This window comes from Syngnathus acus, chromosome 20, assembly GCF_901709675.1.
Source record: "Syngnathus acus chromosome 20, fSynAcu1.2, whole genome shotgun sequence".
Lineage (NCBI taxonomy): Eukaryota > Metazoa > Chordata > Actinopteri > Syngnathiformes > Syngnathidae > Syngnathus > Syngnathus acus.
Window position 1 is genome coordinate 1,165,930 of NC_051104.1, and position 24,953 is coordinate 1,190,882.

Sequence of the window (24,953 nt, forward strand, 5' to 3'; positions counted from 1 at the left end):
GTCTGGTTTTATTTCTTAATTTAGCGCCTTGAAAGCGCAAGCCATTATACTTAACCTTGTCCTGCCTTCGACTATTATTTATGTTTATTATTGCCGTTACTAACCTTTTTCCATCCATCTATCCATTAGTGACAAAACGGGACTAAAAGTAGATGTTCTGAAACAGCCAGGGTATTTATTATGAGAAATTTGCTGTTCACGGTAAAAGTGGCAAGTGTGTGTCCCCCCTCCAAAAAAAACCCTCCTCAAGGTAACAAGTCGCCAATCCAAAAGCCTGCAGTGTTAAAATTACAGCTTTCTTCGCCCCCCCCCCCCCCCCTCCCTCCCTCCCTCCCTCCCTAGACGCACACAATGGGAGATTTTTCACACTCCTCCCGCGCTCACTGCGCAGCTTTGTCAAGCTGGCATTAGTAAAGCAGCTGGCTAAATAATAATAAAAAAAATAAAAAAGCCGTGGAGTCACAACAAATGCTTCTAGTCCTAGTTTAATTGGCTCTTGGGGAGTTGGGCTTGCTGTTTATAGGGGGCTTTATGTTTGACCACAGAACAAAATAATAGTGGACGGATGGCGTCCTCTCGTGGACAGATGCGGTATGTTGGACTTAGCACATAAGGCTAAATATTCCAAAAGGAAACTACAATTACTGTAAATAGAAGCAATAAATTGTCGTTGTGTTTGGCGACTTTCAATTTGACTAAACAAAAGTAATTGCCTGTAAATCTGAGCAGAAGTAATCAATGGGGCGTATGTTAACCGTCAGCTTTAATCATCATCCACTCAACTTGGTCTAAATGAAGACAAACATAAGTTGTTGGTTTTTTTTTCGCTAAACACGGCTCATTTCTTTATTGTCGCTAGTGAGGTCGGCCACATTCTCCTCAGACAGAAAGCACTTGAGAATCACAAGAAGGAAAAATAGAAAGAAAAGATGAGCCTGCCGTTGCATTCTTTTGGTATGCATGTTGTTAATACATCCTCTGATTGGTGTGATTGTGTTTCCCCAATTAATTAACTCACCAGAATACTGATTCCAAACAAGAGAGGCTAAACATGATTACAAATAAAAAATGAAAACAAGATGGTGTCTAAGTAGATTAGTCAGTTAGTTGTAAACTAAGTTAAAAACAGTGAGGGGGGGATGAAAGTGCTTTCAAAGCAGCCGACTTTGAAAATGGAGACACACACACACACGTCGAGCGTTTGTCGTCATCCTCGCGGCGAAGCGACTTTTGCCGCACTTGTCGTTGTTTTGAAGGTCCAACGTCAATGCCGCATGTCTGGTTTTTTTTTTGCTCAGCGGTTAGGATTTATTTCGACCACGTTCCTGCCAAAAGAGAGAGCGAGAGAGAAGACATTATTGGAAGGGTCACCAACAGCCGCCAGCTTGTTTGGATTCTGTCTGAATAGCGAGCGACAAATTTTAGGATATGTCTGCTTACCCATTTCTACTCTTTGTGACTAAATTGTGCCTTTAGATCAAATCGCAATTGATCGGTTGCTACGGTGACACTAATGAAAAGACACCACAGCTGAATGAAAGCTTTTGTGCGGCTGACTTGCACACTGATAACTCCGGGCGTCGTTACTATGAATATACTCAATGTCTTGATTATGAGTACAGCACCACGCGCTTTTTTTTTTTTTAACGAGTGTACTACACGTCCCCTTATCCAAATTATTTTTTGTGATTTAAAAATTGCATTTGGCTACATCGCAATGTCGATTTGAATTCGATTAATCATTCAAGCCAAACACCTTCAGCCTTAAAACCGAGAGTGTGAGTAAGGTTGCGGACACAAGCTCGGCGTTCAAAGAGAGCTCATCAGCCTGCATCTGCCTTTGTCTCCGAACGGGGAATGCCGGGAATGTGGGCTATTTCAAGGCCCCCCCCCTCCAACTTCCCGGGTATCCCTCCCCTCTCAGACTGGCGAGATGGCTGTCGCTAAATTGGGCTTTTAGTTTTTATTTATTGATTCAACACTGCTCATCAGCAAGCATGACATGCCGGGAACTTCCACTTAACCAGACTGAGCAGGTGGATCAGCTGATTTTTTTTTTTTTCCAGGCGATAACTCAGTGAAACGAGTGCGTGCGTGTTTGAGGGAAGTGCCCCGCTGACTGAGTCACATGCATGCAAACAAGTTGCAGTACACTCAGATACTTCAGATGATGAACTACTCTGAAAGTGTCTCACTTTTTAAATTTTTTTTTATAAATTTCACACAGCTGTTGTCGTTGATCTTACCTTCCGCATGGCCTCCTCTTCTTCCTGGCGCTTCTCGTAATGTGCAAAGTCATCAAAGATTGAGGTGGTATGCTTGTAAGTGGCGATAATTTTAAGCACTTGCTTGGCCTTCTCCAGGGGCACCTCCTGAGTGTCCCTGGAGTTGGTCACCGGCTTGTTGTCATTGTTCTCCAGCCGGATGTGTCGCAACTGGTTGTTGGGTACGTCCTTGATGAAGGCCCACTTGACCTCGAACTTGCCCTTCCACTTGTCCTGAGACCAGACACCGGCGTAGGCGTTGTAGTCCACCGGCGAGCGCATCTCGGCCACGCCGCAGAAGTGGCCGCTGCCGTTGACGCTGAAGAGCAGGTACAAGGGCCCCTTGCCGCCCAGCGAGCGGTAGGCCCCGTCCAGACGCTTGTTGCCGTGTTCGGTGCTGCACCAGATGGAGTACTTGATGGAGCGGTGGATGTCGTCTTCCGAATAGCTCTTGATGATGAAAACGCGTCCATTTTTCAAGTTCCACTCAAACTCTTTGGGGTTGTAGTTGTTGAGGGCGCGCAGTTTCTCCAGCACCGGGTGCACTTCGCTCGGGCACAGCGAGGCGCTCACGGGGATGCCCACGCCGAAGCCGTCGCCTCGGTTCCTGGGAGCCACCCAGCGGCTGGGCGGCGGGCCCGGCGGCTGGGGCTGATGCTGATGGAGGGCCTGCAGGGGGCCGGGGTGGGAGAGGTGCAGGGGGCCGTGCGGGAGCGGCGGATGGTGTTGCGGGGACTGGAGGGTCTGGAGGTGGAAGGGTTGGTGCTGGTGTTGAGGCTGATGGGGCAAAGGGCTCTGCAGCAAGGCCGCCGGCTGGGCCAGAAGAGGCTGCTGCACCAAAGGCGGCGTCGGCAGCATCGTCTGAGCTAGCGGCGGCTTGTTCAGGGGGCCCTTGTCGTCCCAGGTATCAATGTTCATGTTGTGCTTTATGGGCGGCGGAGGGATGGCGGTGCCCACCATCCCCATGTTGGCTTTGGGCTTGGCCTTGAGTTGCGGCTTGGCCGGCTTCTTGGCCACGGCCGCCCACGAGGCCGGTTTCCCTGCCGACGTGCTCGCGGAAGGCGGGAAATTGTTGGCCGCCATGCTGCTCATCCCGGCGGTGCCCAGTAGGGGCGAGCCCACCGTTTTGGTGACGGCCGCGACCATGTCCGTACCCAGTTTGAGCCCCGCCATGCTCTGCTCGATGCTGTTCAACACCGGCATCTTACTGAGCTGCGCGTCACTCCCGAAGCCGGCTTGTCCGTCGGCAATGGCACGGCCCAGTGAGCTGGGCGCGTAGCCATAGCTATTACTGTAGACGGAGCTCTGCGTGGACTGACCCTGGGACACGCTGGTACCCCAGGTGGAAAAGTCGGCGTTGCTGGGGAAAAAGTTGAAACCGTGCTGGCCCAGGAAGGGAGGCGTGTTGCCCAGGGCGCCCGGCTGGCTGAACACGCCGTCGGGGATGAAGTGCGGCTCGCCATTGCTCATTTGTCCGTAAGTGGTCAGGTAGGGCATGGGTGGGTCTCCCGCTGTGGACCAGGCGGCCTCTCCCAAAGAATACGGGAATCCGATGGACGGCGCGTAGTAGCTGGGCATGTAGGGATCAGACATGGGTGGGTAGCTGTTATCCTGCGTGGTGAAGACATCGAGAAGACAGATCAAATGAATGAATGCCAAAGGGTGAGTCTTTGCATCTGTGACGTCACTTTTGAATGGCACCCGGTTATGCTGTACATTGACCGGTTCTTTGCAGCGAGGACACGGCGCATGGGCGCAACGATTCCGTATTACCTGATTTGTCTGGCTGCTTATGTAAGGCTCAAAGTCATCGTCGTTCACTCCGTCCTTTTGATGCATTGATCCGTTTTGCACTGCGTGGAAAAGAAGGCAACATTAAATCACCGCGGGAATAGCACACATGAATATTTCATTTTCGGTAATATCCGTGCAGCCATGTATCCTGGAAAACGAGGGTACATTTTTGGACCAGAATGTACCTCCACAGTCACTTACCTTTATTTCCCTGTCCTTTCGGTCTCTGGAATGGTGGAAAAAAGATTGTATTAGCACAATCTTCACCGAGCTATGGAACAAGGCACACCACCAAACTAAACCGGCACAAAAAGTCGATAGGAAAGGTTTATTGTGTACCTCTGACATCTAGTGGAAGAGCATTTGATCATTCTATCCGTCAGTGTACATTGCTGGCTTAGATAGTAGCGGTAGAACAAGGATGCATTATTTGCCGTGAATAAATAATTTTCGGACGGATGAAGTGAAACTGAAGGACTTCTCAGGGCACACCTGATGATTTCTTACGGCTCACTGGCTGGGAATGACTGCCTCAGCACACGCATGATGCTGTGGTTTTAGTGGATGAGCATGTCAGTGGCTAACTGGAGCTTGCAGCCTGCTTGGTTCTTATTATTAAGCCGATGTCAGACGCCGATGCATCCTGCTCAAAGGTGCCGCATCGCCGACCGGCTTCAACCGGCTCCCACCATGAACGCGGATCGGCCTGCCTGCGTTTCCGGGCGGCTAAAAGCTGTCGCATATCGCAGCCTTATTTTTTTTTTTTTTTTTATGTGGCATCCCCAATAGGATCGAACTGCTGTCGGCAAACTTTCCCAGCAATCCAGCCCGCCTACACGAACCGATCCCCGGCCTACCGTCAACCGAAGCTAAGCGTGGCCGAAACCGACCTGCTGGTGGTCCACTGTGGTCGCAGACATCCTCCAGGAAGCGGGGCCGATGGCTGCTCAGCACACTGTCCTTCCGCCCGTGTGCACTCCTCCTCCGCCGCGCTCTCTCCCTCCCCTCCCGCCTCCCTGCCTCGGTTCTCCGGCTGTCCGATCCTTCCGCGAGCGTTTAGGCAGCGGCGGCGGCAGCGGAGACCCCCGGGAGCACACGACGTCGTGGCCGTTTATAGACGACTAAATTCGCCCGTGAACGAGGTGGTGTCGGAGCGAACGGGGAGGAACGCGGGAGTGAGTCAACGGGAAAGTGACGAGCGTTTTACGGGAATATCGCCCCCTGCCATCTTCCACAATGGCGGACTGGCTTCTTTTTTTTTTTTCGCAGAGTCCCGCTTCCGCTCCGCTCCTCCGCTCGGTGACCTTCCGCTTGTGACGCTCTGAGTCATGTTCCACTCTGACACTTCACATGACAGTCACAAACTCACCAGATGCCCCACTACGTTTTTTCATAATAGCTAAATTGAGCCATTTGAACATTTTAAAGCCCCTCCACCGTCCTTTAGCCTACCCTGCTTCGACTAGCACTGGTGTGTTAAACCGCCAAACCACTTGCGATCGACGCACTGTTATTACCTATAAATTACGACCCTACACAAGTGTCAAGTTTTTATGTTCAAACAGGCAAGCCTATACTCCCTTCGAGTTTGACTATAACAGAGTATAGTGTGTGACTCGTGCAACATCATATACCCCCACCCGCACTCCGGCCAGCAGTTTCATTCACTTTCTATTCAGAATACTCGGACCTTTCAGAAGTTTCATAAACCTTTCAGAAATTATCTTCAAATGATGGATGCATAGAAACCAATCTCTGAAATAAGTACAATGTGCGCACACTTTTGCCACGTTGACATGGTTAGCGCAAACACATTCAATATGGCGGACACGCTCGTCTGACCCAGCAGGTGAAAGAAACGCTCGGCGGGATCTATGTATTAATGATATCTATGTTGCTGTGTGTGAACCAGAAGCGATTACCTTAAACGAGATTTGGAGGCCATTTCTCGCGAGACTTTCTCATCGGTTGCTTGCTCTCCAGTATGGCAGTCGTCGCGCTGAGGTCTTGTCGCAGAGGACTTTCGCGTTTTTTAAGCCATGGAAACTTCGCCGCTTCATCTGACACACACTCGAAAGGTTTGTACGGTTTTTAATTGTTGTCTCGACGTGCTAAACACGGCTGGTAATCGCTCGGGAAGACACGAGGGGGTGTGGCTTTGATGGACTGCGTCGTTTTAAAAATCTTGAGCTGTACATTTTGTGCTCGTCACTAAATTAATTACATCACAATTTGATTCAATTTGATTGTCATTGATGCCTTCATCCCGTCTTTGGCTAGTCTTAAACATGATTCCACCAGTAGTGAAATTCTCTTGAATAGTTTGTCTTCCACCTTGTCATGTTCTTTCCATGTTGACATTTACATAACATGCTATGTACGTGTGTGTCCACCAGGAGACAGAAGACACAAGTCCACAGTCCAGTATGCCACCAGGCCGGATCTTCCTAAATTGGCCTGTAGGAGGGTGAAGGGCAAAAGTCCTGGCGTGGTCTTCCTGCCTGGTTACGGGTCCAACATGAATGGTCAGAAAGCTGAAGCGCTGGAAGAATTCTGCCGGTCACTCGGACACTCTTGCCTCAGGTGAGCCATCAGAAAGAACGCTTGTGTAGTGAGCTTATTCAGGCACGTTTGATGGTGGTGTTCTGCACCTTTTTGTACTCACACAGGTTCGACTACACTGGACACGGGCTCTCAGAAGGGGTCCTAGCAGAGGGGACCATCGGCACGTGGAAAAAAGATGTCCTTTTTATGCTGGATGAATATGCAGAGGGCCCACAGGTGATTCGCATCCTCAAAGAGTCATCAAGAGTGTCATTGTCTTGCCACTAGTTGTCACTGTGTTACCACACTGCCATGAATTGAATGCTCAAAGGACACACCATTAGGTACAAGTTGTTGGTTCTTGCATCATATACTCAACCGTGCTCTTGTGTGCTTGTAGATACTTGTGGGCTCCAGTATCGGAGGATGGCTCATGCTGCTGGCTGCCATCGCGCGCCCGGAGAAAACGGCTGCGCTGGTGGGCATCTCCACTGCCGCTGACCACATTGTCACCTCGTTCAACTCTCTTCCACTGGAGGTGGGACTGTTTTCACGTGCTGTCCAACGCAGTGCTGCCACCATTTTGAAGCCTTTGTCTGACTCATCAATGTTGTGCCGCATAGACAAAGATGCAGTTGCAGGAGAAAGGCGAGTGGACGCTACCGACCAAGCACTCTGAGGAGGGCCTTTACAAGTTCAGCATGGACTTCCTGCACGAGGCCGAGAACCACTGCGTGCTGCACAGTCCTCTCCCGGTCACGTGCCCCGTGCGCCTCATCCACGGCCTGAAGGACGAGGACGTGCCGTGGCACATCTCCATGCAGGTGGCCGACCGCGTGCTGAGCGCTGACGTGGACATCATCCTGCGGCGGCACGGCCAGCACCGCATGTCGGAGAAGGACGACATCAAGCTCATGGTCTACACCATCGACGACCTCATAGACAAGTTGACCACCTTGGTGTGATTACAAGGTACCGGGACGCCGTCGAAAGACTGTTTACTACCAAACAAGGCAAGTTGCTTCTGCCAAAAATGACCTTCAGCATCTTTGTGTTTCGTTTGCATATAAGTTGTGTTTCAGTATTAGACGGGTCACTCACTTCTCCTGTTGCTTCTCCTCCTTCCTTTATAATGACACAAGTCTATAGAGTTCCTGTGCCTTTTCTTAAAATCACATTTCACCCTTGTGGGCCCAATAAAATCTCTGCACACTGTCAGTGCAGCTCTTTCTTTCATTCATCGTGACAACAGTGTTCTGCATGTTTGTCAGCTTGACCAGCTGGGCTGTTGATCATTAACATGCAATCGGCACCTCGCCGGACTGTGCTCAACGGGGCGGCGCCTATCACTTTTAACGGAGTCCCGCGACCTTTTACCTCGCCCCTCGTCTGTCATCTTTGTGTCCTCACGCATGGGTGAGAACATCAATCGAAGGCGCCTGTTCCCCGTGTTGGACTTTATTTATGAGGTTGGAGCAACAGGGTGGTCTACCCTGAACCCAAACGTGCACAGCTGTGTTTTAAATTATTTGGCCTTGGCTTTGTTCAGTGTTCCAAAATGTGATTTACATTTTTGTGTGGTTAGCTTTCATGCTAATGAGCATTTTACTCAACAAAAGAACCACAATGTGTGTGTGTTTTTTTTTTTTTTTTTAAATGCATCCCAGAGTAGGTACCGTTTTTTCCATGTATAATGCGCAAAATTTAACTAATTTATTGTCCAAAAATCTGGGGTGCGCATTATACATGGGTACAATTTTTTTTATTTTTTTTACATTTTTTTTTATCCGGATATCATACGGAGGCCGCCATTACAGATGCGCTTTCTTCTCTGCTGTTCACTTCAAACACGCTCCATACGAACACAATGCTCTCGTATCAGACGCTTGCTCGATCACCTGCTCGTTTGCTGTCACAATGTACCCTACACTTATCCGAAACATTTCTTCGCTATTGAGTTTGCTAGCGCATGGGCAGGGATACTGACCGGCAGAATAACATCCGGTTGTTCCCAAAGATGATCTTTTTTCTGAAATAATTTTACGTTTACGGACTTAAGTAGGAGTCAAAATTTGGGTGCGTATTATACATGGGTACAGGCTTTTTTCCAGCATCAACATGCCATTTTTAGGGTGCGTATTATACATGGGGGCGCATTATACATGGAAAAAAACGGTAATTCCTTTTAAAAATGCTCCACAGGTTCTCCATAGGATTTAGGTCGGGAGTCGAAAGTCAAACCTCAACACCGTGAAGCAAAATGTGCTGATAATGAGCTGATTTAAATTGAGGTGCAAAATGCACGTCATCCTTTACGACTACAGTTTTTTTTTTAATTGTTATTATTTTTATTTATTTTTTACATCACATCACATCGGGTTGAAAATTCTGCAGCAGCCCATTCATGTTTTCGCTTGGGTCAAAATGCACAATAGGGGCGAAACAATCAATAAGCGCATCAATAGTGATGCTTCCAGTAGCTGCAAAGACTGCTGGCCGCGTTAGCCCCCCCCCTCCCTCCGTCCCGAGTATACATAAAAAGGCGTGTCCTCCCCCCCCCTACCTCCCACACACAAGTGAGATTGAGCGCCCCACACGCGCTTCTGAATGCCCTTCATGGATGCTCCAGGACTCCGGCATCCTCCGTGGAATTGACACGCTGTTGTGACGAGGTGGGACGTGACCACGCAACAGCTTCTCGAATTGTAAGTCAACTGGCACGTGTGTGTGTGTGTTTCACAAATTATCTATCTACGTTTAACATGCGCAATGACATGCATGCTATCGTCAAAGTGCTGACGTCAGTAATTTTCAACGCAGGGCTAAAAATAAACCCCATGTAGTTCTATGCACGAGAGACCCTTTTATTTATTTATGTTTTTGCAGTATGCCGGAAACGGGTTTGAGGCAGTTGCGTAGCAATAATGTGTCTCTGGATGGGATATCTGCCAGGGACCACACCCTTCCTTTCAGGCCACTTGATTAGGTACACATGCACATCAAGGCATTCAAAACTCTACGAGATGTCATGGTGCCATGTGGCTTTATGTTTTTACTTATATTTTTATTCTGCATCATACAGAGTGTGCCTAATATGATGGTCTCCTGAAATTATTTCCACATAAAGGTCCAAATATTAAGAACGGCTCTCATGAAGACACCACTTCCACTTAATATTGTGGTCACTGACTATAAAATATTTTTCCTCAAGTTATCATTGTGAGGTGTTCCTAATATTGTGGTTATCTTTTTTAGATTACTCCAAAACTATAATAAAAATATTCTGGGGCTACTTTCAGCATAGTGTCTAGAATAATTGTAAGATCACAAAACCTACAGACATTCTGTATCATAAAAAATAAGGAAAACTTGATTATCATTACTTTGTGGATTGTAAAAGTGGACATAATATCACAATATGATTATCTGTGTTCTTCCCTCCAGGTCGTCATCGCCAGGTGAAACATCTGGGAAGTGTTGCCATGGCAAACAGAGGCCCCACTTATGGCCTGAGCCGAGAGGTGCAAGAAAAGATCGAGCAGAAATACGACCCGGACCTGGAGCAGCGGCTCGTCGACTGGATCGTGGCCCAGTGCGCCGGCAGCGTGGAGAAGCCGCCGGCGGGCAGGGAGGCCTTCCAGAAATGGCTCATGGATGGGACGGTGAGTGTGACTCTAAAATAGAAGAAACATCTGAATTATTCAAATCAAACTGTCAAAGGCGGCGTTTAACTCATTCACTGCACTCGTTCAAGAAAATTGATTTTTAGTAAAAATTCATCTTGACTTCAATAGCAGGAAATTAGTTCTATTTTAAATATGTACCTAATGAAGTGGCCAGTCGTGTGTGTATGTGTGTGTAAATATCTCTCCCCCCCCACACACGCACACACTCCCTTGTGCTTTCCAGGTCCTGTGTCGGCTCATCAACAGCCTTTATCCTAAAGACAAGGAGCCGGTCAGGAAGATTTCAGAATCCCAGATGGCCTTCAAGCAAATGGAGAAAATATCTCAGTTCCTGCAAGCTGCCGAAGCCTACGGGGTCACCAAAACGGATATCTTCCAAACAGTGGACCTCTGGGAAGGTGAGTCACTTTGAAGCCAAAATTTTAGTTTGCAACCGCTCAAATTGTCCATTACAGGGAAGGATATGGCTGCGGTGCAAAGGACCCTGATGGCGTTGGGCAGCGTGGCCGTCACCAATAACGACGGCCTCTACAAAGGCGACCCAGACTGGTTCCACAGGTAAAATCCATTCCATCATCTCCGTGTCGCCGCCATTACTCCCCCTAACCATCTGCCCGCAGGAAAGCACAGGGCTATCGGCGGGAGTTCACCGAGGAGCAGCTGCGCCAGGGCCAGAGTCTGATCAGCCTTCAGATGGGCAGCAATCGCGGAGCGTCTCAGTCGGGCATGACGGGCTACGGTATGCACCGTCAGATCATGTAGAAGACCGGCCGGCCTCGCTTCCTCCACCCTGTGTAACGTAGCCTCTTCTGCCTTCTGCTAACCGAACCTAACCTCCCTGAAACTGCTGCTTTCTTCTCCTCTTTGTGTCTTCCATTCTGCCGCGCCGCTGTCACTTCCACTTTACGACTTGACGTGCGACTCCTAAGTCCCCCAATGTAACCCAGCTGACATATGATGAAAATGTCAGACAAGCCATGAGTGTTGATGGATGCTGCGAAAAAGGCATGTGTCTTTGAATGGCATTAACCACGGTTGTTGCTTTATTATGCCATCGATCGTGTGCTCAGTCGGCCTCACGTCGTGCCTGGTTTAGAAAATAATAAAACACATGAATAGAATGTTAGTGTGCTTGTGTATAGAAAATCATCAACTGATTTTTTTTCCCCCTGATTTTAATAAAGTAATCCACAATGGTTTAAAAAATGAAAAGTGAATGCCAATTTTATTTTACTTGAAAACCATCGATCAAATTAAACGTAAACTCTTTATTGTACCAAAATGTCTTACAAAAAATAGTCATATTTTTTCACACTTTTTTTTAGTTCAGTAGTAAATTGCTAATGACATTATCTTCCCCAAAATAAATACAAACTAAAATTGACATTTTTAATTTACAGTAACAAACTCAATACAATGATAAATCTTTTTTTAAAACAACCTTTAAAAGGCACAACAAATAATGTACATACATCAAATGACTTTATTTACACTGAAGACTCATTAAAAATGCATTGAATGAATTTTCCAGTTATGAGTCACAATTATGCATCCTAGTGTGTTGACTTTCTCTCCACACTGTTATGCAGGGGTGTGTTCACTTTACAGAGATGTTATTGTCTTATCTGTTTCCCTGGGGTTCGTCCCTCCCGCCAGCTCGCTTGTCTCTCCTCGCCGAGTACAATCTAATAATAAAGAAGCAGCCGGACAACACAGTCATTAGGACGTTAGGGCAGCGGCTTCCTGTGGACAAACTACACAAATGTTGACCAACGTATTGACAAAACTCAAAAGTGGTGTTTGCTGTAAAATGTCTGAGAACCACCACAAGAAATCAATTAAAGTAATTAATAAGTCAAATCCAGTGGGGTGATCCAATTTGAGTGTTAAAAAAAACATCTGGTTGAATAACATGGAAATTGTCCTTTCGGTGTACTATTAAAGCCATGCTTAAGTGATGTGTAACTTGCAAATACAATAAGTAAGCCCAAAACTCTCAAGCACCCAATTGAAATAAGGTCCAAAGTTCTTTGTTCCGCTCCACTTCTTCCACTTTTGATCCCCAGATCACATTAAAGCCATTTGAAGATAACGCATCGAGGCGGTATGAGGTTAGCGATGTCACCGATGAGCGTCAGCGTCCCTCTTTTGCTCCTCCTGCTGGGACTTGGCTGCGTTGCGCAAAATGACGGCCCGAGCGGTGATAGCAAGGGGTGCGTTTGCGGCTACCCAGGCATCCCTGGGGACCCGGGCCACAATGGGGTACCCGGAAGAGACGGCAGGGACGGACTGCGAGGCGAGAAAGGGGACACAGGTGAATGACCGCATTTAAAGAGTTAGCCGCCGGCGTCTTTTTTTTATGCTTAACTTTGTCCCTGTCAGGTGGAATTGGTGCAATGGGACCAGCGGGAAAAGATGGACAAAAGGGGGATGGAGGTCCGGCTGGTAAGTGCTTATTCTGTTGGCTTTTTTTAAACAAATATTAGTTATTGTTGGATTAGTCCTCTTTGGCACATAAGCGGTATCAAGTAGGAGCTGGTCGAAAAGAATTCCACACCTGTGTCTCCATATTTCCAGCATAAACAGATGCTCAACTATATCTGAAAAATTATTCTCCTCTGTTTATTTATGTATCTAGGTGCACCTGGTCAAGCGGGGCTCAAGGGGAAAAGGGGGGACAATGGAGACCACGGACCACCTGGTAAAATGGGGCCTCATGGAATCCAAGGGCCCATCGGTCTGAAAGGAAATAAAGGAGAGCTCGGGTTACCCGGACCCCAGGGACCCAAAGGTGAAGAGGGGTCTTCTGGACCACAAGGTCTAAAGGGAGAAGCTGGTCTTAGTGGCGATCGAGGCATTCAGGGGCCCTTGGGTCCTCCGGGCAGGCTGGGGCCTAAAGGGGAAGTGGGCGCTGCTGGTCCCAAAGGCGGTCTTGGTCACAGGGGGGACCGGGGCTCTCGAGGAGACAAGGGCGATAAAGGCGAGCAGGGAGATGCATGGGTCATGTCCAAAAGCGCCTTCTCCGTAGGACTCACCGTGCAGAGCAAACTCCCGACCGCTCACACGCCTGTCCGGTTTGACAGGATCATTTACAATCAACAAAATCATTACGATCCCCAAACCGGAAGGTTCACATGCTCGGCAGCCGGCACATACTTTTTCACCTATCACATCACCGTCTTCTCAAGGAACGTGAAGGTGGCCCTGGTGAAGAACGGCGTCAAGGTACTTCACACCACCGACAGCTACCAGAGCGGTGAGGACCAGGCAGCTGGGGCCACCGTGCTGCACCTGGAGCCCGGGGACAAAGTGTGGCTGCAGGTAGTCGGGGGAGAACTTTTCAATGGGCTCTTTGCTGATGAAGATGATGACACCACATTCTCTGGGTTCCTTATTTTTGGGGCCTAATTTTGAGTGAACGAGCATATCTGGAATAACAAAAGTAAGTAGATGGAAAGAAAACAATACATTAGTAAATTGAGAGAAGAAAGACAGCTTGTGAATACATGAAAGAGAAATAAGTTTTCAAGGATGCATTTTTTTGTGCATGTTTTCTCTGCAAGTGTCTCAATGCTGTGTTCAACTCTGCTTTGTTCATTTCTCTTTGAATGACAAGGTATTGTTTAATGGATTGCTGTACTCTTAAGAATAAAGAATTTAAATAAATAAAAAGTCCTCTGTTGCATGTTTTCTTCCTGTACACTCGTGAAACAATGTGAGGAAAAAAATGCACCAACTGGATGGTCCAGTCTTGACTGCTTCCTCAGAGGAGAAAAGGGGCTTGACTGCTACGCCACCAACCAGCACATGGTTGGCTCGTAGCAAAACAGTCACCTGCGGTCAGCCAATCACATTTTAATATGATCTATCGGACCCCGCCCCATTTCTCTCGTTTGGCGTCCTAGCCGCAATAAGGAGGGGGCGTAAATTATTTTACCATCCGACGCGTGATTGGCCCTGAGCGGAGCAGTCGCGCGAGGGTCAACCAATCGAATCTCTCCGGGCTCTTCTCAGCCCCGCCTTCTTTTTGGAGACAACTGCAACAAGTGCATTAAGATGCTCTTCGTCCTCTTCGAGACGTACTTGTTTAAAACAGCAGCTTTCGCTACCTTAAATAACTAGTTACCTACGCCACCATCACCGTAAAAGACATTTCAGTCACCTCAACCTTTTTGTTTAGGCATTTATATCTTCTTGACAAGTCGAATTTAAACAACTTTTGGCGCGACTGAAGTTTATAAGCGAGCGCTCGCCAGCTAGCTTAAGTTGCTACTCGTAGCCTAGTTTTGTTTGCGAGGACCCGCAAAATGAAATAGAAACTTTTTCCTTGTTTTTCTTTTTCTTTTTAATTGACTCCCACTCGACATGGACGAGGGGAGCGAGGTTTCAGAAAAAGCCCGGCTACATTTCTATGGCTAAAAAAGGACCAGGAGAGTTAACATCAGTGACTATGAGCAAGGTAAGTCGTCCATTTTGTGTTTCTACAATAACTTTCTCATAGAAGCTGTGTGTCGTATTGTAGTATTTTTGTCGCGTTATCACTGTGCTCCCCTGTGTACTGGAGAAGGGGGGGGGGGGGGGGGGGTATGGTGCGTTTCAGCCCTGGTTGTTATAGTGACGTGGGAGAAGCCAGGCTGGCTGAAGGAGGGGGGAAGTGTGAGGGGGCTTACAAAGAGCTTTATGGGCCAAAAGAAAGTGAATCAATGGTAGAAAGCCATAGGCAATTTGGCTCCAGTGTAGGGTTAATCCCTTTCCCTGCTTCCAGAAGAACCATCCAAAAACGAATACATTTTGGAGGAGACAATCACAAAATTGGGATATTCCTGCAGGAACTCAAAATGCCAAGTCTGGAATAACCACTTCAACCAGAGTACATTGCTCCAATAATTGTGAAAATCGCACCATGGAAATTGTGTGTGAAATCACCAACCAAAGATAATTGGCAGAAAAACACTTTCGATTTCAAAAAACATTGTGACATTTACTTAGGATGATGCACTGACAGGTCCCCATCACTATCGGCAGTGGTAGAAGTTAACATCAGCTGGTAACAGTCAGCTGCTCAATTTAAAGTACGATAAGATCATCTTTTGTACTGCAGTATTTAACAAAATAAAGGTATCGGCGTATTACTGTGTCAAAATGTCATAAAACTCCCAAAAGGAAACTAGTCTTTGATGTTTTTTTTGCAAAGCGGGTTACATACCAGCATGTTTAAAAAAATAAAATAAAAAGTCCACTTCCTGTAGTCTACTTTCTCTTTCATACTTGCTTGCCTCTCAGGAATTTGAATAGTTTCTATAGCATCAAATAGAATTTCAATTCTTTAGTCGGGTTCAAATTCCATAGTTGTCTTTCATTTTGAAAGCGGCTATCAGGTAAAAGTGTTGACTCTTGACAGGGCTCGTCCGTGTATTGTATGAAATTCCCCAGTTGTCTGTCACTATGACAGTGGATCAGGTGTGAGTACAGACATCCGTCCCCCGGGCAGGCCCAGCTTCCCACGCTCTTGACATGTTAGGGGGCGGGGCTTCTGCCATTCTCTGTCCTTATGGCACATCCTGAAATGGGGAAGTCGAGGTCCAAGCGATTAAATGTGTGGTGCCATCGTAAAACCTTTAATAAGTGCACAGGGTTCGACCAAAGTTTAAATGATGAATTGAATGACTACTACACAAAAAGTTGAACCGGGCTGGCCCGAAACCAGGCAGCAACCGGGTGGGCTGTTTGGAAACTTTTGGGTGTCACTTCAAGTCAGTGCCAAATGGACCGCTTGTCTGCCTGATTGGGCTATCATGTGTAGATGAAACCGCACTCAAAAGCAAAGCTGCGCTAATCACATTAGCAATGGCATGGAAAAGGAATATGCTGTGCGCGCGCGCGCACACACACACACACATACAGGACTTGTCCGGTGTCTTACGACGAGCTGACTCGGAGCACTTGGCAGTGAGCATTTTGAATGGTTAATCGGGCGAGCTTTGCACACACCAACAAGAAAAAATGCGAGCAAGACATTTTCATTGTGTAAAAGGAATGCACCCCTTAGCATAAGAACAAGTATGTAGTTCTGTACATTTATGATGCTGGGGGGGAAAAAAATGGAAAATGACAAGCGGCCATTTTCCCATGGGCCGCCCTCGTCTGGAGTCTCTTGGCTCTAATGCTCGATTCTTTCCGCCCTTAATGAATTTGATCCCCGGCCCGAGGCGAGCGACATACCTCTGCAGAGGTGACCTCCGTCTCAGAGTTTACTCGTGTCTCTCATTAAATCAAAATAAACATGGCATAAGGGCGGAGGGAGTCAATGATGGAATTCCTCACAGTATATGGATGCAGGCTGGAATCTCCAGAATTAATTGTATATATTTTGCATTCATGTTTACATATCTGCGTGCATGTTCATCCTTGTCTCCGGGAGTCTAATCTGAGGCTGGCTCCAGCTGCCTGCGTCAACCTGATGGGAGGGAGTGTGCCTGAGGGTGGGAAAGGCAACTCCTCTTTGAGCTCTTCATTAACTCGGGACCAGGACCTCAAGAAAATTCACAGAGCAACACACAAAAGCAAGAGGGAAAAAATATTATTAAAAAAAAAAAGATTTCATGAAATCCCAACTTTTTTTCAAATTATGTTCGTTATGTAAAATAAAAATGCCAGCTGACCCGTGGCACCTTAGTCACTGTAGTGACTCGTTCTGACGGCAAGTGCGGGCCCAGGCCCTCATGGGGGCGTCAAAGGAGAACGCAGTCAGTCGAGCGTCTGTCTCGGGATCCAAATCCAAGAAAACAAGCGAAGTCGACTTGTTGACATTCCCGGCCTATCTCCTATCTCCGACCCCTCTCCCGGCCTGGATAGCAGACGGGATAACAGATCCGGCTGCTCTTCGTCAGTCCTGGGCGGCAGTACAAGAAGACAATTGAGACCCCCGTTTTGAAAGTAGCGCATTGTTCCCCTTGCTCACTGTCTGTCAGCGGGCGGTACTCGGCAGCGACAGCGCCACACTAACACCAGGAGTGACGGAAGATTCCGCACGCCATTTGGATCTGCGACACAGCTCTTGCACTGGACGTAGGGTTTTCCTGGCTCAAATTAAGGTAGAAATGATATCGTCCTGATAATTCCCATGCGTGTCTGCGCCGCCAGTATTTTCTAATCGGTAAATATCAAGCCAACCGGTTTGGATACAACAAAATAAAATAGTCGACTTAAAAATAGTCTGAGTGAATGGTTTTGGTGCTTACAATGTTTAACTTTATTTAAAGTGTCAGAGTCATGAAGTGATAGGCGCTGTCGCATCAGCAATAGAATAATTTACATTTAGTGTCAACTTTACGATACCCAACCATCCCAAATTTCACATGCATGAAAAACATGAAGGGGGGGGGATTGCCTGCAGCCCATTGTGTGGTGCACCAAATGGCGATGTTGGAGCGAAAGGTTGGAAATTGCCATTAACATGGAGGAAGCATGGCAGTCTATCGCATTAATCACAACGGATTAGCATTTTTCATCGCTTAGTCATGCTCCAAGAGGCTCGCTTCAAAGGGCCAGCTGCGTTAACTACCACTGTGAATTGCACGCACACACACGCTAATCGAGGACCCCAACCTGGGCCTCAGCTCCCCTCTGACTTTCAAATCACAGCACCAGCGTTAAATGCTTGTCCTGTTCCTAGTGTGTGTTTTGTTTCAGAGAGACAGTGTTCTTTAATTACCTGTTGAGTCATCCAGTGTGGGGTAAGCAAGCGTTATCTGTCAATGTGCTCATTCCTTAAGTGCCTGCTCAGGACTTGCTACTGCAGTAGCTGCCTTTCATTGAGTCCTTAAAAAGTTATGCTGAAGTGGTCATCATGTAAATAAGAACCGATGATTCTTAAAAATCTTCAAATGTCTTTTATTTTCTTCCACAGGTAGAACCAGAGGACAGAGTCTCGTCCATAAGCGAAGAGCCTTTCCCTCGCTTCCGCTCCTCCAACGCGGACCCTCCGATCCGGAGTCGACCATTCAGCGACTTGTACCCGTTCCGCGGTCAACCCGAGAGGAGCGCCGCCCCCTACCTGGAGCCAGTCATCGTGGGCCCCGCCGCCACGGACGAGAGCCACCCGAACGGCGTGGGCTCCTCCTCCGGGAAGCCCGGCTCCTCAAGAATCATGAGGCTGTTTTCCAGCTCCAGGAAGGGCTCCTTTTCTGCGCCGAGTCCCTCCACCGATGGTTCTGTCGGTCTCCCCGGACTCGGCGTCGTGGACTCATTTAAAAAGATGCGCTCTTCCGTGCTCCAGGGGATTCAGAATCGCGGAGCAAGTGGATTTGCATCCTCGTCCGGTCGGGAAGCTGAAAATGGGAACGCCTTCACCAACGCCAACGGAAATTTCACCGCGAGTCACTACAACTTTGATTTTGACGAAGACGACGACGTCTCCGAGGGCCTCCAACGCAATTCCCGCTTCTCCCGGAGTATGAGGAGAGCGTATGAAGCCGGACGCATTACCATGTTGGACACGGACGAGGAGAGCCTCGCAGCGGGCAGCGCTGAGCACAAGAAAGCCGAGATCAACGGGCAAGCGGATAACTCGTCCAATGCGACCCTGCTGAGCCGACTGAGTAGGAGTGCGGAAAACCTTTACCTTTTTAAAATCCCGTTCAGGCGCAAGACCCTCACCCCGTCCCCTCAGACGGACCCTCAGAGCACTACAGCAACAAACGGGGCTCCGAATATTCAGAGGACCAGCAGCGCCTCCTCGGTGGACCTCAGCGGTCTCAGGAAGAGCCCGGTAAGAGTGAAGGGGCAAATGCTTAAGCTGGTGGGCAGCATTAGCGACGTGAACAACCTGCGCCGACAAAGTCAGTCGCCTTCCCCGACCTCACCCGCTCCCATGTCGCCCCTGAGCCGTCTCCACGACGACTACTCCCGACGCGTGCCTTGCCGGAGCACCAGCGAGCGACGGCGCCGACCCTCACCCGTCAGACCCCGGGTTATGTCCGCCGGGCACGCCCCGCTGGTTCACGCACCGCTTGTTCACGCGCCGCCTCAACTGGACGTGGCCGTGCCGCAGCGTCACCTCTCCGTGGCAGACGGATCCTTGGAAATCACCACGTGCGGGTTTGTGTCAGAAGACCAGTCGCCCCCTCATACCCGAACAGACGAGGTGCCGAATGAGGTAAGCTTTGATTCATTAGGTATGAGAAAATCTTTTAGTTTATACTTTTTATATTGGTGCGTTTGGTTGAATTGTTTGAGCGTCACGTGTGCTGTCTACCCATGTCATCTATTGACTCGCGCCAGGTCACATGCTGGACCGACTGTCCTGCGCTTTAAGGAACAAGCCCGGTTAATAATTAGACTTTGTTTATGATTAGCAGTCACTTGCGCAAATGGACAGAAATTGTGGGCGGGCAGGTCCAAGCGAGCGTTTGGCTTCCACGCTTCATTCGGCGCAGCGGCACAAAGTCCAGCAGCAAAAAAAAAGTGCATTTTCCGTCTGAAGAGAGCTTTCTGCTGTTTTTATGGATGGTCCGGTTAGCTTAAAAATCGAGCGGCTCGGCGGCCCAGTCACGGGCCGGCATGTGTTTCACAATGGTGCTTGCGCTCTGTGTGCCTTTCCGCTGTGTGTGCGGCGGTCCTGATCCAGATCGGGAGAACCAAAAGGTGAGGTTTGATTGTTGCCAGCTGCTCGCGTCAATATTTGCACATGAAACGAAATCTGCCATGCTAGTGTTGCATTGTGGAATATTTGTGCTGGAATTAGAAAAAAACAATTTTTTCCCCCCAAGAAAGCTGATATTGATTCAAGTAGCTTTGCGCTGATTCTCAATCCAATCAAAACACTTCTTTGAGTAACTGTAGCGCAGTTTCTGATTAACACATGTACTCGATCTGTGTGGCGCCACTGCACTCCATCTCTGTACATTGTGGGTCATTGGCCTTTCACTATTGCTGACTTTGATTATTTCTTGTGATTGTCAGGTCACGTCAGAAGAGAGGGAGCAAGTGTTGCAACAAGATGGCAACTCCTCTGAAACAAGCCCCAGAACTTCTCCTGCCTCCCCAGTCTTCCTCCCAGACTCGCCCGCCTCGGAGGCCCCCGCCATCAAGTCCCGGCGACAGAGCGGGCGCCCGAGACCGCGGCCCATCTCGGACTACGGGCAGCTCCTCTCCAGGAGGCACTGCATCCCAGAGGAGGCCGCCGACCTGAACCCCGACGAGAGGACGCGCTCGCTTCATCCGGAATGTCTCGGGAACGGCGTGTGCGACGGCGTGTGCGACGGCGTGTGCGACGGCGTGTGCGACGGCGTGTGCGACGGCGTGTGCGACAGCGGCGAGGAGTGCGGCGTGAGCGCTAACATCCTAGGCAGGCGGCAGCAGCAGCGACCCGTGTCTGTGATGGGGGTGGAGGACTTGTACTCCCCCGACGCAGATGAGGAGTGCATTCCTTCTGTGCGTTTTTCTTATTTTAACATGTCTGAGTGGCTGTGTCCGGATTTGTAGGAGGGAATGATTCTGTAAAATAGCTGGCGTTAAGTTGCGCAAGACTCATTGAATCATAGAACGCTTCCTCGTCTTGTGTGCAGTCCCTGTCGCGGCCACCCATCCCCTCCCACCAGGTGCCCCCCTACAAGGCAGTCTCGGCCAGGTTCCGCCCCCCCACCCTCTCCCAGAGCACCCCCATTGGACTGGACCGCGTGGGCAGGAGAAAGCTGCACCGGGTGCTCAGCGGTAGGGAATGTCGAATCGAGTGTACCGATATGGACGAAATTCCCGGCTATGCCTCGAGCTCCGCTTTGTCGCTCTGCAGACGGCGTGGCCAAAGGCTCGGCGGCGTTGGATGACAGCGTGAGCGAGGAAGAGGAGGAAGAGGGCAGCTTCGACGAGCTGGCCGATGGCACGCCCTACCTGGAGCCAGGCGTGGAGCTGTCCGTGCTGGTGGAGGTGATCCTCGCTGCCGCCCACGTTGACTTTATGATGTAACGTTTATCTGGTCGTGTGGCTTTGCGTGTGCCTGCCGCCCCGTGAGTAGACTTGGTGATAAACGGCGTTCTCAAGATGTTTGGCAAGCCGGGCCCGTAATCTTCCATGTTCTACGCGCTCTCATCGGCTTTGTAATGTGTGTTGGCGCAGTGGATCAGCTCGGGTCATGCCGTGTATGCCGAGGCCCTGTGGGACCATGTGACCATGGAGGAGCAGGAGCTGGCCTTCAAGGCGGGCGACGTAATCCGCATCCTGGATGCCTCACACAAGGACTGGTGGTGGGGCAGGGGGCCTGACAAGGAGGCCTGGTTCCCCTCCAGCTTTGTCCGGGTGAGTGGACTTCCTGACCTGCTTGTTTGCACTCGACTTGTAAGCTGGCTTTACTCCAAATGAAAGCCTGTCTTTACAGTGTGTGTGCGTGTCCAAGTAAGTCTACACCCCACTCGAGGTCCAACTGGTTTCTGTGACAACCAGTGTTGATTGACAGTTGAGTCTTAATTATCCAGCGATTTGATTGACAGATAGGCGTCTGCAGCGTAATTGCTTGTTGCTCATTCAAAGATGCCGAGCAAGCGCGAGTTAAACTTTCCCATAAGGTCGCCATAGCGACGCAGCGTGGCACTCGTGCTTCTTTTGTGCTTCAAGTGCTTTTTTGTTTTTTTTAGTTCTCTTTACTACTTTTGAAATTGCGCAAGCAAAAGAAGCTTTCTAATAGTATTTCTTGAGGGGGAAACTACCACAGTGTGTGTTCCCATACACTTGTTTCAGGTGCGTGTGAACCAGGAGGACTCCAGCGCGGGGAGCGTGGAGAGCGTGGCGGACCAGGAGGACCCGACTCCTCGGGAGGCGCACAGCAGCCAGCACAGGCAGCAGATGAGGACCAACGTGGTGCAGGAGATCATGAGCACAGAACGTGTCTACATCAAGCACCTGAAAGACATCTGCGAGGTGCGGTGCCGTCACATTTGTCTAGGCGATGAATTTTGTGTCAGGATGATTTTTTTTCTTTCTTTGCATCTGTAGCCCAAATCGTGTCCCTCAGTTGATGTGCATCGCTAACACCAGCAACGTGAACAGGAAGGAGCTAGTTCACAAAAGCATTTTTAGTCTTGACAACTTTGTGAGGGAATTTTGTGAAAAATTCAATATTGAATTTTAAGATCATATTGCACAAGCCCTGCTTTTATTCATTCAAGGGTTTTCGTTCCTTCCACTTCATTCGGAAATGATAAGGCAGCAAATTCCTTCAATGTTCAACTTGAGCTTCCATCGCCCTCTGTTGGCCAATGTCTGAACTGGAGCCAGCAGTGACAATGTTTCCTGACTCTTCTACCCAGGGTTACATCCGTCAGTGCCGCAAGCACCCAGAAATGTTCACTGAGCTCCAGCTGAAAACCATCTTTAGCAACATTGAAGACATCTACAAATTCCAGAGGCAGTTTCTACGCGAGCTGGAGAAAAAGTACAACAAGGACCAGCCGCATCTCAGTGAAATCGGCTCTTGCTTTCTCTTGCAGGTCAGTCAGCCAACACTAACGCAAACATTTTGTGAGTAGTATAATTCCAGTCAATAAAAATTCTCAAAATTCACCATCTTGTTTTGTTTTGTGACCAAAGGGCGAGGGCTTTTCCATCTACTCGGAGTACTGCAACACCCACCCAGCGGCCTGCGCCGAACTGCAGCGCCTGATGAAGTCCGGCCGCTACAAGCACTTCTTTGAGGCCTGCCGCCTCCTGCAGCAGATGATTGACATTTCCATCGCCGGCTTCCTGCTCACTCCTGTCCAGAAAATCTGCAAATACCCCCTGCAGCTGGGGGAGCTGCTCAAGTACACCCCCAAAGAGCACAGGTACTCTCTCCACTCCAAGTCCTTACAGCTCAGGGATGGAATTATTTTTGTCAGATAAACGTGCCTGGACACATCCTTGTCCCACGCATATCTCATCAGCTCACGCTAACGTTTATATTACAGGATACGGGTCATCAACTCAATTCAAGAGGCCGCAGGGACATTAGGGGATCATATTAACCACACAGTAGCGGTTTAAATCACGTGTCAGCCTATCTTCATAAATTCTTCTTCAATATTTTGCTTAGCGTCAGATAAGTTGAACAGATTAGTTGATTAGCGTTCCCATGGGGACTATGTAAATGTGCTCTTGGCTGCAACTTTAATCGTCGTGAAATTGTATGAACTGTCTCACAATGTATGTATGATAAAACAAACGTGTGTCAAGCTGCTCAAAATTTGCATTGCCGTTCCCTGTGGGCCTTAGCGACCACGGCGGGGTGAGCGATGCCTACGAGGCCATGAAGAACGTGGCAAGTCTGATCAACGAGAGGAAGCGCCGGCTGGAGAGTGTGGACGCCATCGCCCACTGGCAGGTGGCCATTCTGCGCTGGGAGGTAGGTGATGACCGCGTTGTGAGCTAACCCGAACTTCCCGCCGATAGCTTTCAGCTAAGATTGTGTCATCTGTGACGCAGGGCCCCGACGTGCTGGTGCGCAGCTCTGAGCTGATCCACTCCGGGGAGCTGACTCGGATCCTCCGCCAGGGTAAAATGCAGCAACGCAGCTTCTTCCTGTTCGACCACCAGCTGGTCTTCTGCAAGAAGGACATCCTGCGCCGGGACCTCCTCCACTACCGAGGGTGGCTGGATATGGACCTCACCGAAGTGCTTGACGTGCCTGACGGGCGGGACCCGGACCTGGGCCTGACCTTGAGGAACGCTGTACGGCTGCGCCACGCCGACACTTTGGAGTTTGTGTGCATGCTGTGCTGCAGGAAGCTCCAGGACAAGGAGCGGTGGCTACAGGCCTTCAAGAAGGAGAGGCGGCGGGTCAAAGAGGACCAGGAGATGGGTGAGCATCTCGCAACTTCTTCATGTGACACTACACATGTTCAATTGCAGGTTTTGACTGGAAAAGTCCATTAAAAATGACTACCCTTTCACGTTGCCTGTAAAAGAGGTGAAAATACAGAAACACCCTCATTTTGCTGTGAATTGATATGATTTTACGATTCGGGATTTCTGATTTGCTTTGTCTCCAGGAATAGAAATCAGCGAGGAGCAAAGGAAGCATGCTATTGCTAACGCCAGAAGAGCAAAACAGGGCAAGATCCAAAGTAAGGAAGCATACTATTCATATTTAGTTTTTTTTTTTGGCAACTTTTATTTTTATTTTTAAATGCCTTCCAGCTTTGGGCTACTCCGGCTCCATACCGCCTCACCACCAAAACCTCCACCCGCTCCACCAACGCCACGTGACCATCCCCACCAGCGTGCCCCAGCAGCAGGTGTTCGCCCTGGCCGAGCCGCCCAAGCGAAAGCCTTACCAGCTACTCTACAGCATCACCCGCAGCGCCTTTTTCAGGAAGTGAACCGGGCGTCCGTCCATTCCCGCGAATGTACTCGTTGTGCCTTAGATAAAGAAGTGGCCACTAGTGTTAAAATACCAACTGTTTTGTTCTGCCATTTCTCTGTGACAAATGAGCTCTGTTCTACTTTGACGTTGATTCGTATTTTATTTGACAAAGGCTGGAACCTATTTGTTGTTTGTTTTTATTTGAATTCCTGCTGCTGAACACCTTGTCTATTAATAACATTGTTAATAAAAGTCTTGTATGAAAAAGGTCCTTCCAGGCTCTCTCGGTGGGGCAGAGTCTGTAATGACGGTAATGCGATACGTGCGTTTTTC

At 49.0% G+C, this 24,953-nt stretch overlaps 5 protein-coding genes across 12 annotated transcripts; 4 read left to right on the forward strand and 1 right to left on the reverse strand.

The window, feature by feature from the left end:
• Positions 1 to 818: 818 nt before the first annotated feature.
• Positions 819 to 5,868, reverse strand: ythdf3 (YTH N(6)-methyladenosine RNA binding protein 3). Of its 3 annotated transcripts, none has more exons than XM_037280249.1 (5): positions 4,949 to 5,868; positions 4,260 to 4,329; positions 4,038 to 4,117; positions 2,247 to 3,875; positions 819 to 1,325 (listed from the first exon to the last, which is right to left on the reverse strand). In XM_037280249.1, exons 1-5 carry the CDS (start codon positions 4,976 to 4,978, stop codon positions 1,302 to 1,304), a joined length of 1,833 nt encoding a protein of 610 aa, XP_037136144.1. In that variant the 5' UTR covers positions 4,979 to 5,868; the 3' UTR covers positions 819 to 1,301. The 3 variants fall into 3 exon arrangements, with proteins under 3 accessions (XP_037136144.1, XP_037136145.1, XP_037136146.1); XM_037280250.1 differs by having other exon boundaries at positions 4,260 to 4,284; positions 4,949 to 5,866; XM_037280251.1 differs by lacking the exon at positions 4,260 to 4,329 and having other exon boundaries at positions 4,949 to 5,867.
• Positions 5,869 to 5,979: 111 nt separating this feature from the next.
• LOC119139532 (mycophenolic acid acyl-glucuronide esterase, mitochondrial-like) lies at positions 5,980 to 7,838 on the forward strand. Its single transcript, XM_037280340.1, has 5 exons — positions 5,980 to 6,136; positions 6,455 to 6,641; positions 6,728 to 6,839; positions 7,003 to 7,140; positions 7,226 to 7,838. The coding sequence occupies exons 1-5, from the start codon at positions 6,043 to 6,045 to the stop codon at positions 7,565 to 7,567; spliced, it is 873 nt and encodes a 290-aa protein (XP_037136235.1). The 5' UTR covers positions 5,980 to 6,042; the 3' UTR covers positions 7,568 to 7,838.
• Positions 7,839 to 8,783: 945 nt separating this feature from the next.
• tagln3b (transgelin 3b) lies at positions 8,784 to 12,443 on the forward strand. 4 transcript variants are annotated; one of them, XM_037280362.1, is made up of 7 exons: positions 8,784 to 9,307; positions 9,489 to 9,588; positions 10,047 to 10,264; positions 10,512 to 10,686; positions 10,744 to 10,846; positions 10,909 to 11,027; positions 11,218 to 11,494. In XM_037280362.1, the coding sequence occupies exons 3-7, from the start codon at positions 10,085 to 10,087 to the stop codon at positions 11,244 to 11,246; spliced, it is 606 nt and encodes a 201-aa protein (XP_037136257.1). In that variant the 5' UTR covers positions 8,784 to 9,307; positions 9,489 to 9,588; positions 10,047 to 10,084; the 3' UTR covers positions 11,247 to 11,494. The 4 variants fall into 4 exon arrangements, with proteins under 4 accessions (XP_037136257.1, XP_037136256.1, XP_037136259.1 ...); XM_037280361.1 differs by lacking the exon at positions 9,489 to 9,588 and having other exon boundaries at positions 8,786 to 9,307; XM_037280364.1 differs by lacking the exons at positions 9,489 to 9,588; positions 11,218 to 11,494 and adding an exon at positions 12,355 to 12,443 and having other exon boundaries at positions 8,787 to 9,307.
• Positions 12,373 to 13,963, forward strand: c1qtnf9 (C1q and TNF related 9). Its single transcript, XM_037280374.1, has 3 exons — positions 12,373 to 12,602; positions 12,671 to 12,733; positions 12,927 to 13,963. Exons 1-3 carry the CDS (start codon positions 12,395 to 12,397, stop codon positions 13,694 to 13,696), a joined length of 1,041 nt encoding a protein of 346 aa, XP_037136269.1. The 5' UTR covers positions 12,373 to 12,394; the 3' UTR covers positions 13,697 to 13,963.
• Positions 13,964 to 14,335: 372 nt separating this feature from the next.
• Positions 14,336 to 24,887, forward strand: spata13 (spermatogenesis associated 13). Of its 3 annotated transcripts, XM_037280194.1 has the most exons (15): positions 14,336 to 14,747; positions 17,260 to 17,382; positions 18,198 to 19,445; positions 20,252 to 20,525; positions 20,586 to 20,722; positions 20,857 to 21,001; positions 21,081 to 21,214; positions 21,404 to 21,583; positions 22,022 to 22,201; positions 22,591 to 22,770; positions 22,871 to 23,103; positions 23,531 to 23,660; positions 23,741 to 24,116; positions 24,307 to 24,381; positions 24,455 to 24,887. In XM_037280194.1, exons 1-15 carry the CDS (start codon positions 14,700 to 14,702, stop codon positions 24,634 to 24,636), a joined length of 3,645 nt encoding a protein of 1,214 aa, XP_037136089.1. In that variant the 5' UTR covers positions 14,336 to 14,699; the 3' UTR covers positions 24,637 to 24,887. The 3 variants fall into 3 exon arrangements, with proteins under 3 accessions (XP_037136089.1, XP_037136090.1, XP_037136091.1); XM_037280195.1 differs by lacking the exon at positions 17,260 to 17,382 and having other exon boundaries at positions 14,337 to 14,747; XM_037280196.1 differs by lacking the exons at positions 14,336 to 14,747; positions 17,260 to 17,382; positions 18,198 to 19,445 and adding an exon at positions 19,713 to 19,933.
• The last annotated feature ends 66 nt before the right edge of the window (positions 24,888 to 24,953 follow it).

Excerpts from the sequence above, each read along its gene's own strand:
- spata13 (XM_037280194.1), top strand. The coding sequence starts at position 14,700 with ATGGCTAAAAAAGGACCAGGAGAGTTAACATCAGTGACTATGAGCAAG. Across the intron at positions 17,383-18,197 it reads TTTTCCTGGCTCAAATTAAG|GTAGAACCAGAGGACAGAGT; the intron begins GTAGAAATGATA and ends TTTCTTCCACAG. Across the intron at positions 23,104-23,530 it reads TACACCCCCAAAGAGCACAG|CGACCACGGCGGGGTGAGCG; the intron begins GTACTCTCTCCA and ends TGTGGGCCTTAG.
- tagln3b (XM_037280362.1), top strand. The coding sequence starts at position 10,085 with ATGGCAAACAGAGGCCCCACTTATGGCCTGAGCCGAGAGGTGCAAGAA. Across the intron at positions 10,265-10,511 it reads AATGGCTCATGGATGGGACG|GTCCTGTGTCGGCTCATCAA; the intron begins GTGAGTGTGACT and ends TGTGCTTTCCAG. Across the intron at positions 10,687-10,743 it reads AACAGTGGACCTCTGGGAAG|GGAAGGATATGGCTGCGGTG; the intron begins GTGAGTCACTTT and ends TGTCCATTACAG.
- ythdf3 (XM_037280249.1), bottom strand. The coding sequence starts at position 4,978 with ATGTCTGCGACCACAGTGGACCACCAGCAG. Across the intron at positions 4,118-4,259 it reads GAAAGGACAGGGAAATAAAG|TGCAAAACGGATCAATGCAT; the intron begins GTAAGTGACTGT and ends TTTTCCACGCAG. Across the intron at positions 3,876-4,037 it reads TAAGCAGCCAGACAAATCAG|GATAACAGCTACCCACCCAT; the intron begins GTAATACGGAAT and ends TTCACCACGCAG.
- LOC119139532 (XM_037280340.1), top strand. The coding sequence starts at position 6,043 with ATGGCAGTCGTCGCGCTGAGGTCTTGTCGCAGAGGACTTTCGCGTTTT. Across the intron at positions 6,840-7,002 it reads AATATGCAGAGGGCCCACAG|ATACTTGTGGGCTCCAGTAT; the intron begins GTGATTCGCATC and ends GTGTGCTTGTAG. Across the intron at positions 7,141-7,225 it reads TCAACTCTCTTCCACTGGAG|ACAAAGATGCAGTTGCAGGA; the intron begins GTGGGACTGTTT and ends TGTGCCGCATAG.
- c1qtnf9 (XM_037280374.1), top strand. The coding sequence starts at position 12,395 with ATGAGGTTAGCGATGTCACCGATGAGCGTCAGCGTCCCTCTTTTGCTC. Across the intron at positions 12,603-12,670 it reads AGGCGAGAAAGGGGACACAG|GTGGAATTGGTGCAATGGGA; the intron begins GTGAATGACCGC and ends TGTCCCTGTCAG. Across the intron at positions 12,734-12,926 it reads GGGGGATGGAGGTCCGGCTG|GTGCACCTGGTCAAGCGGGG; the intron begins GTAAGTGCTTAT and ends TTATGTATCTAG.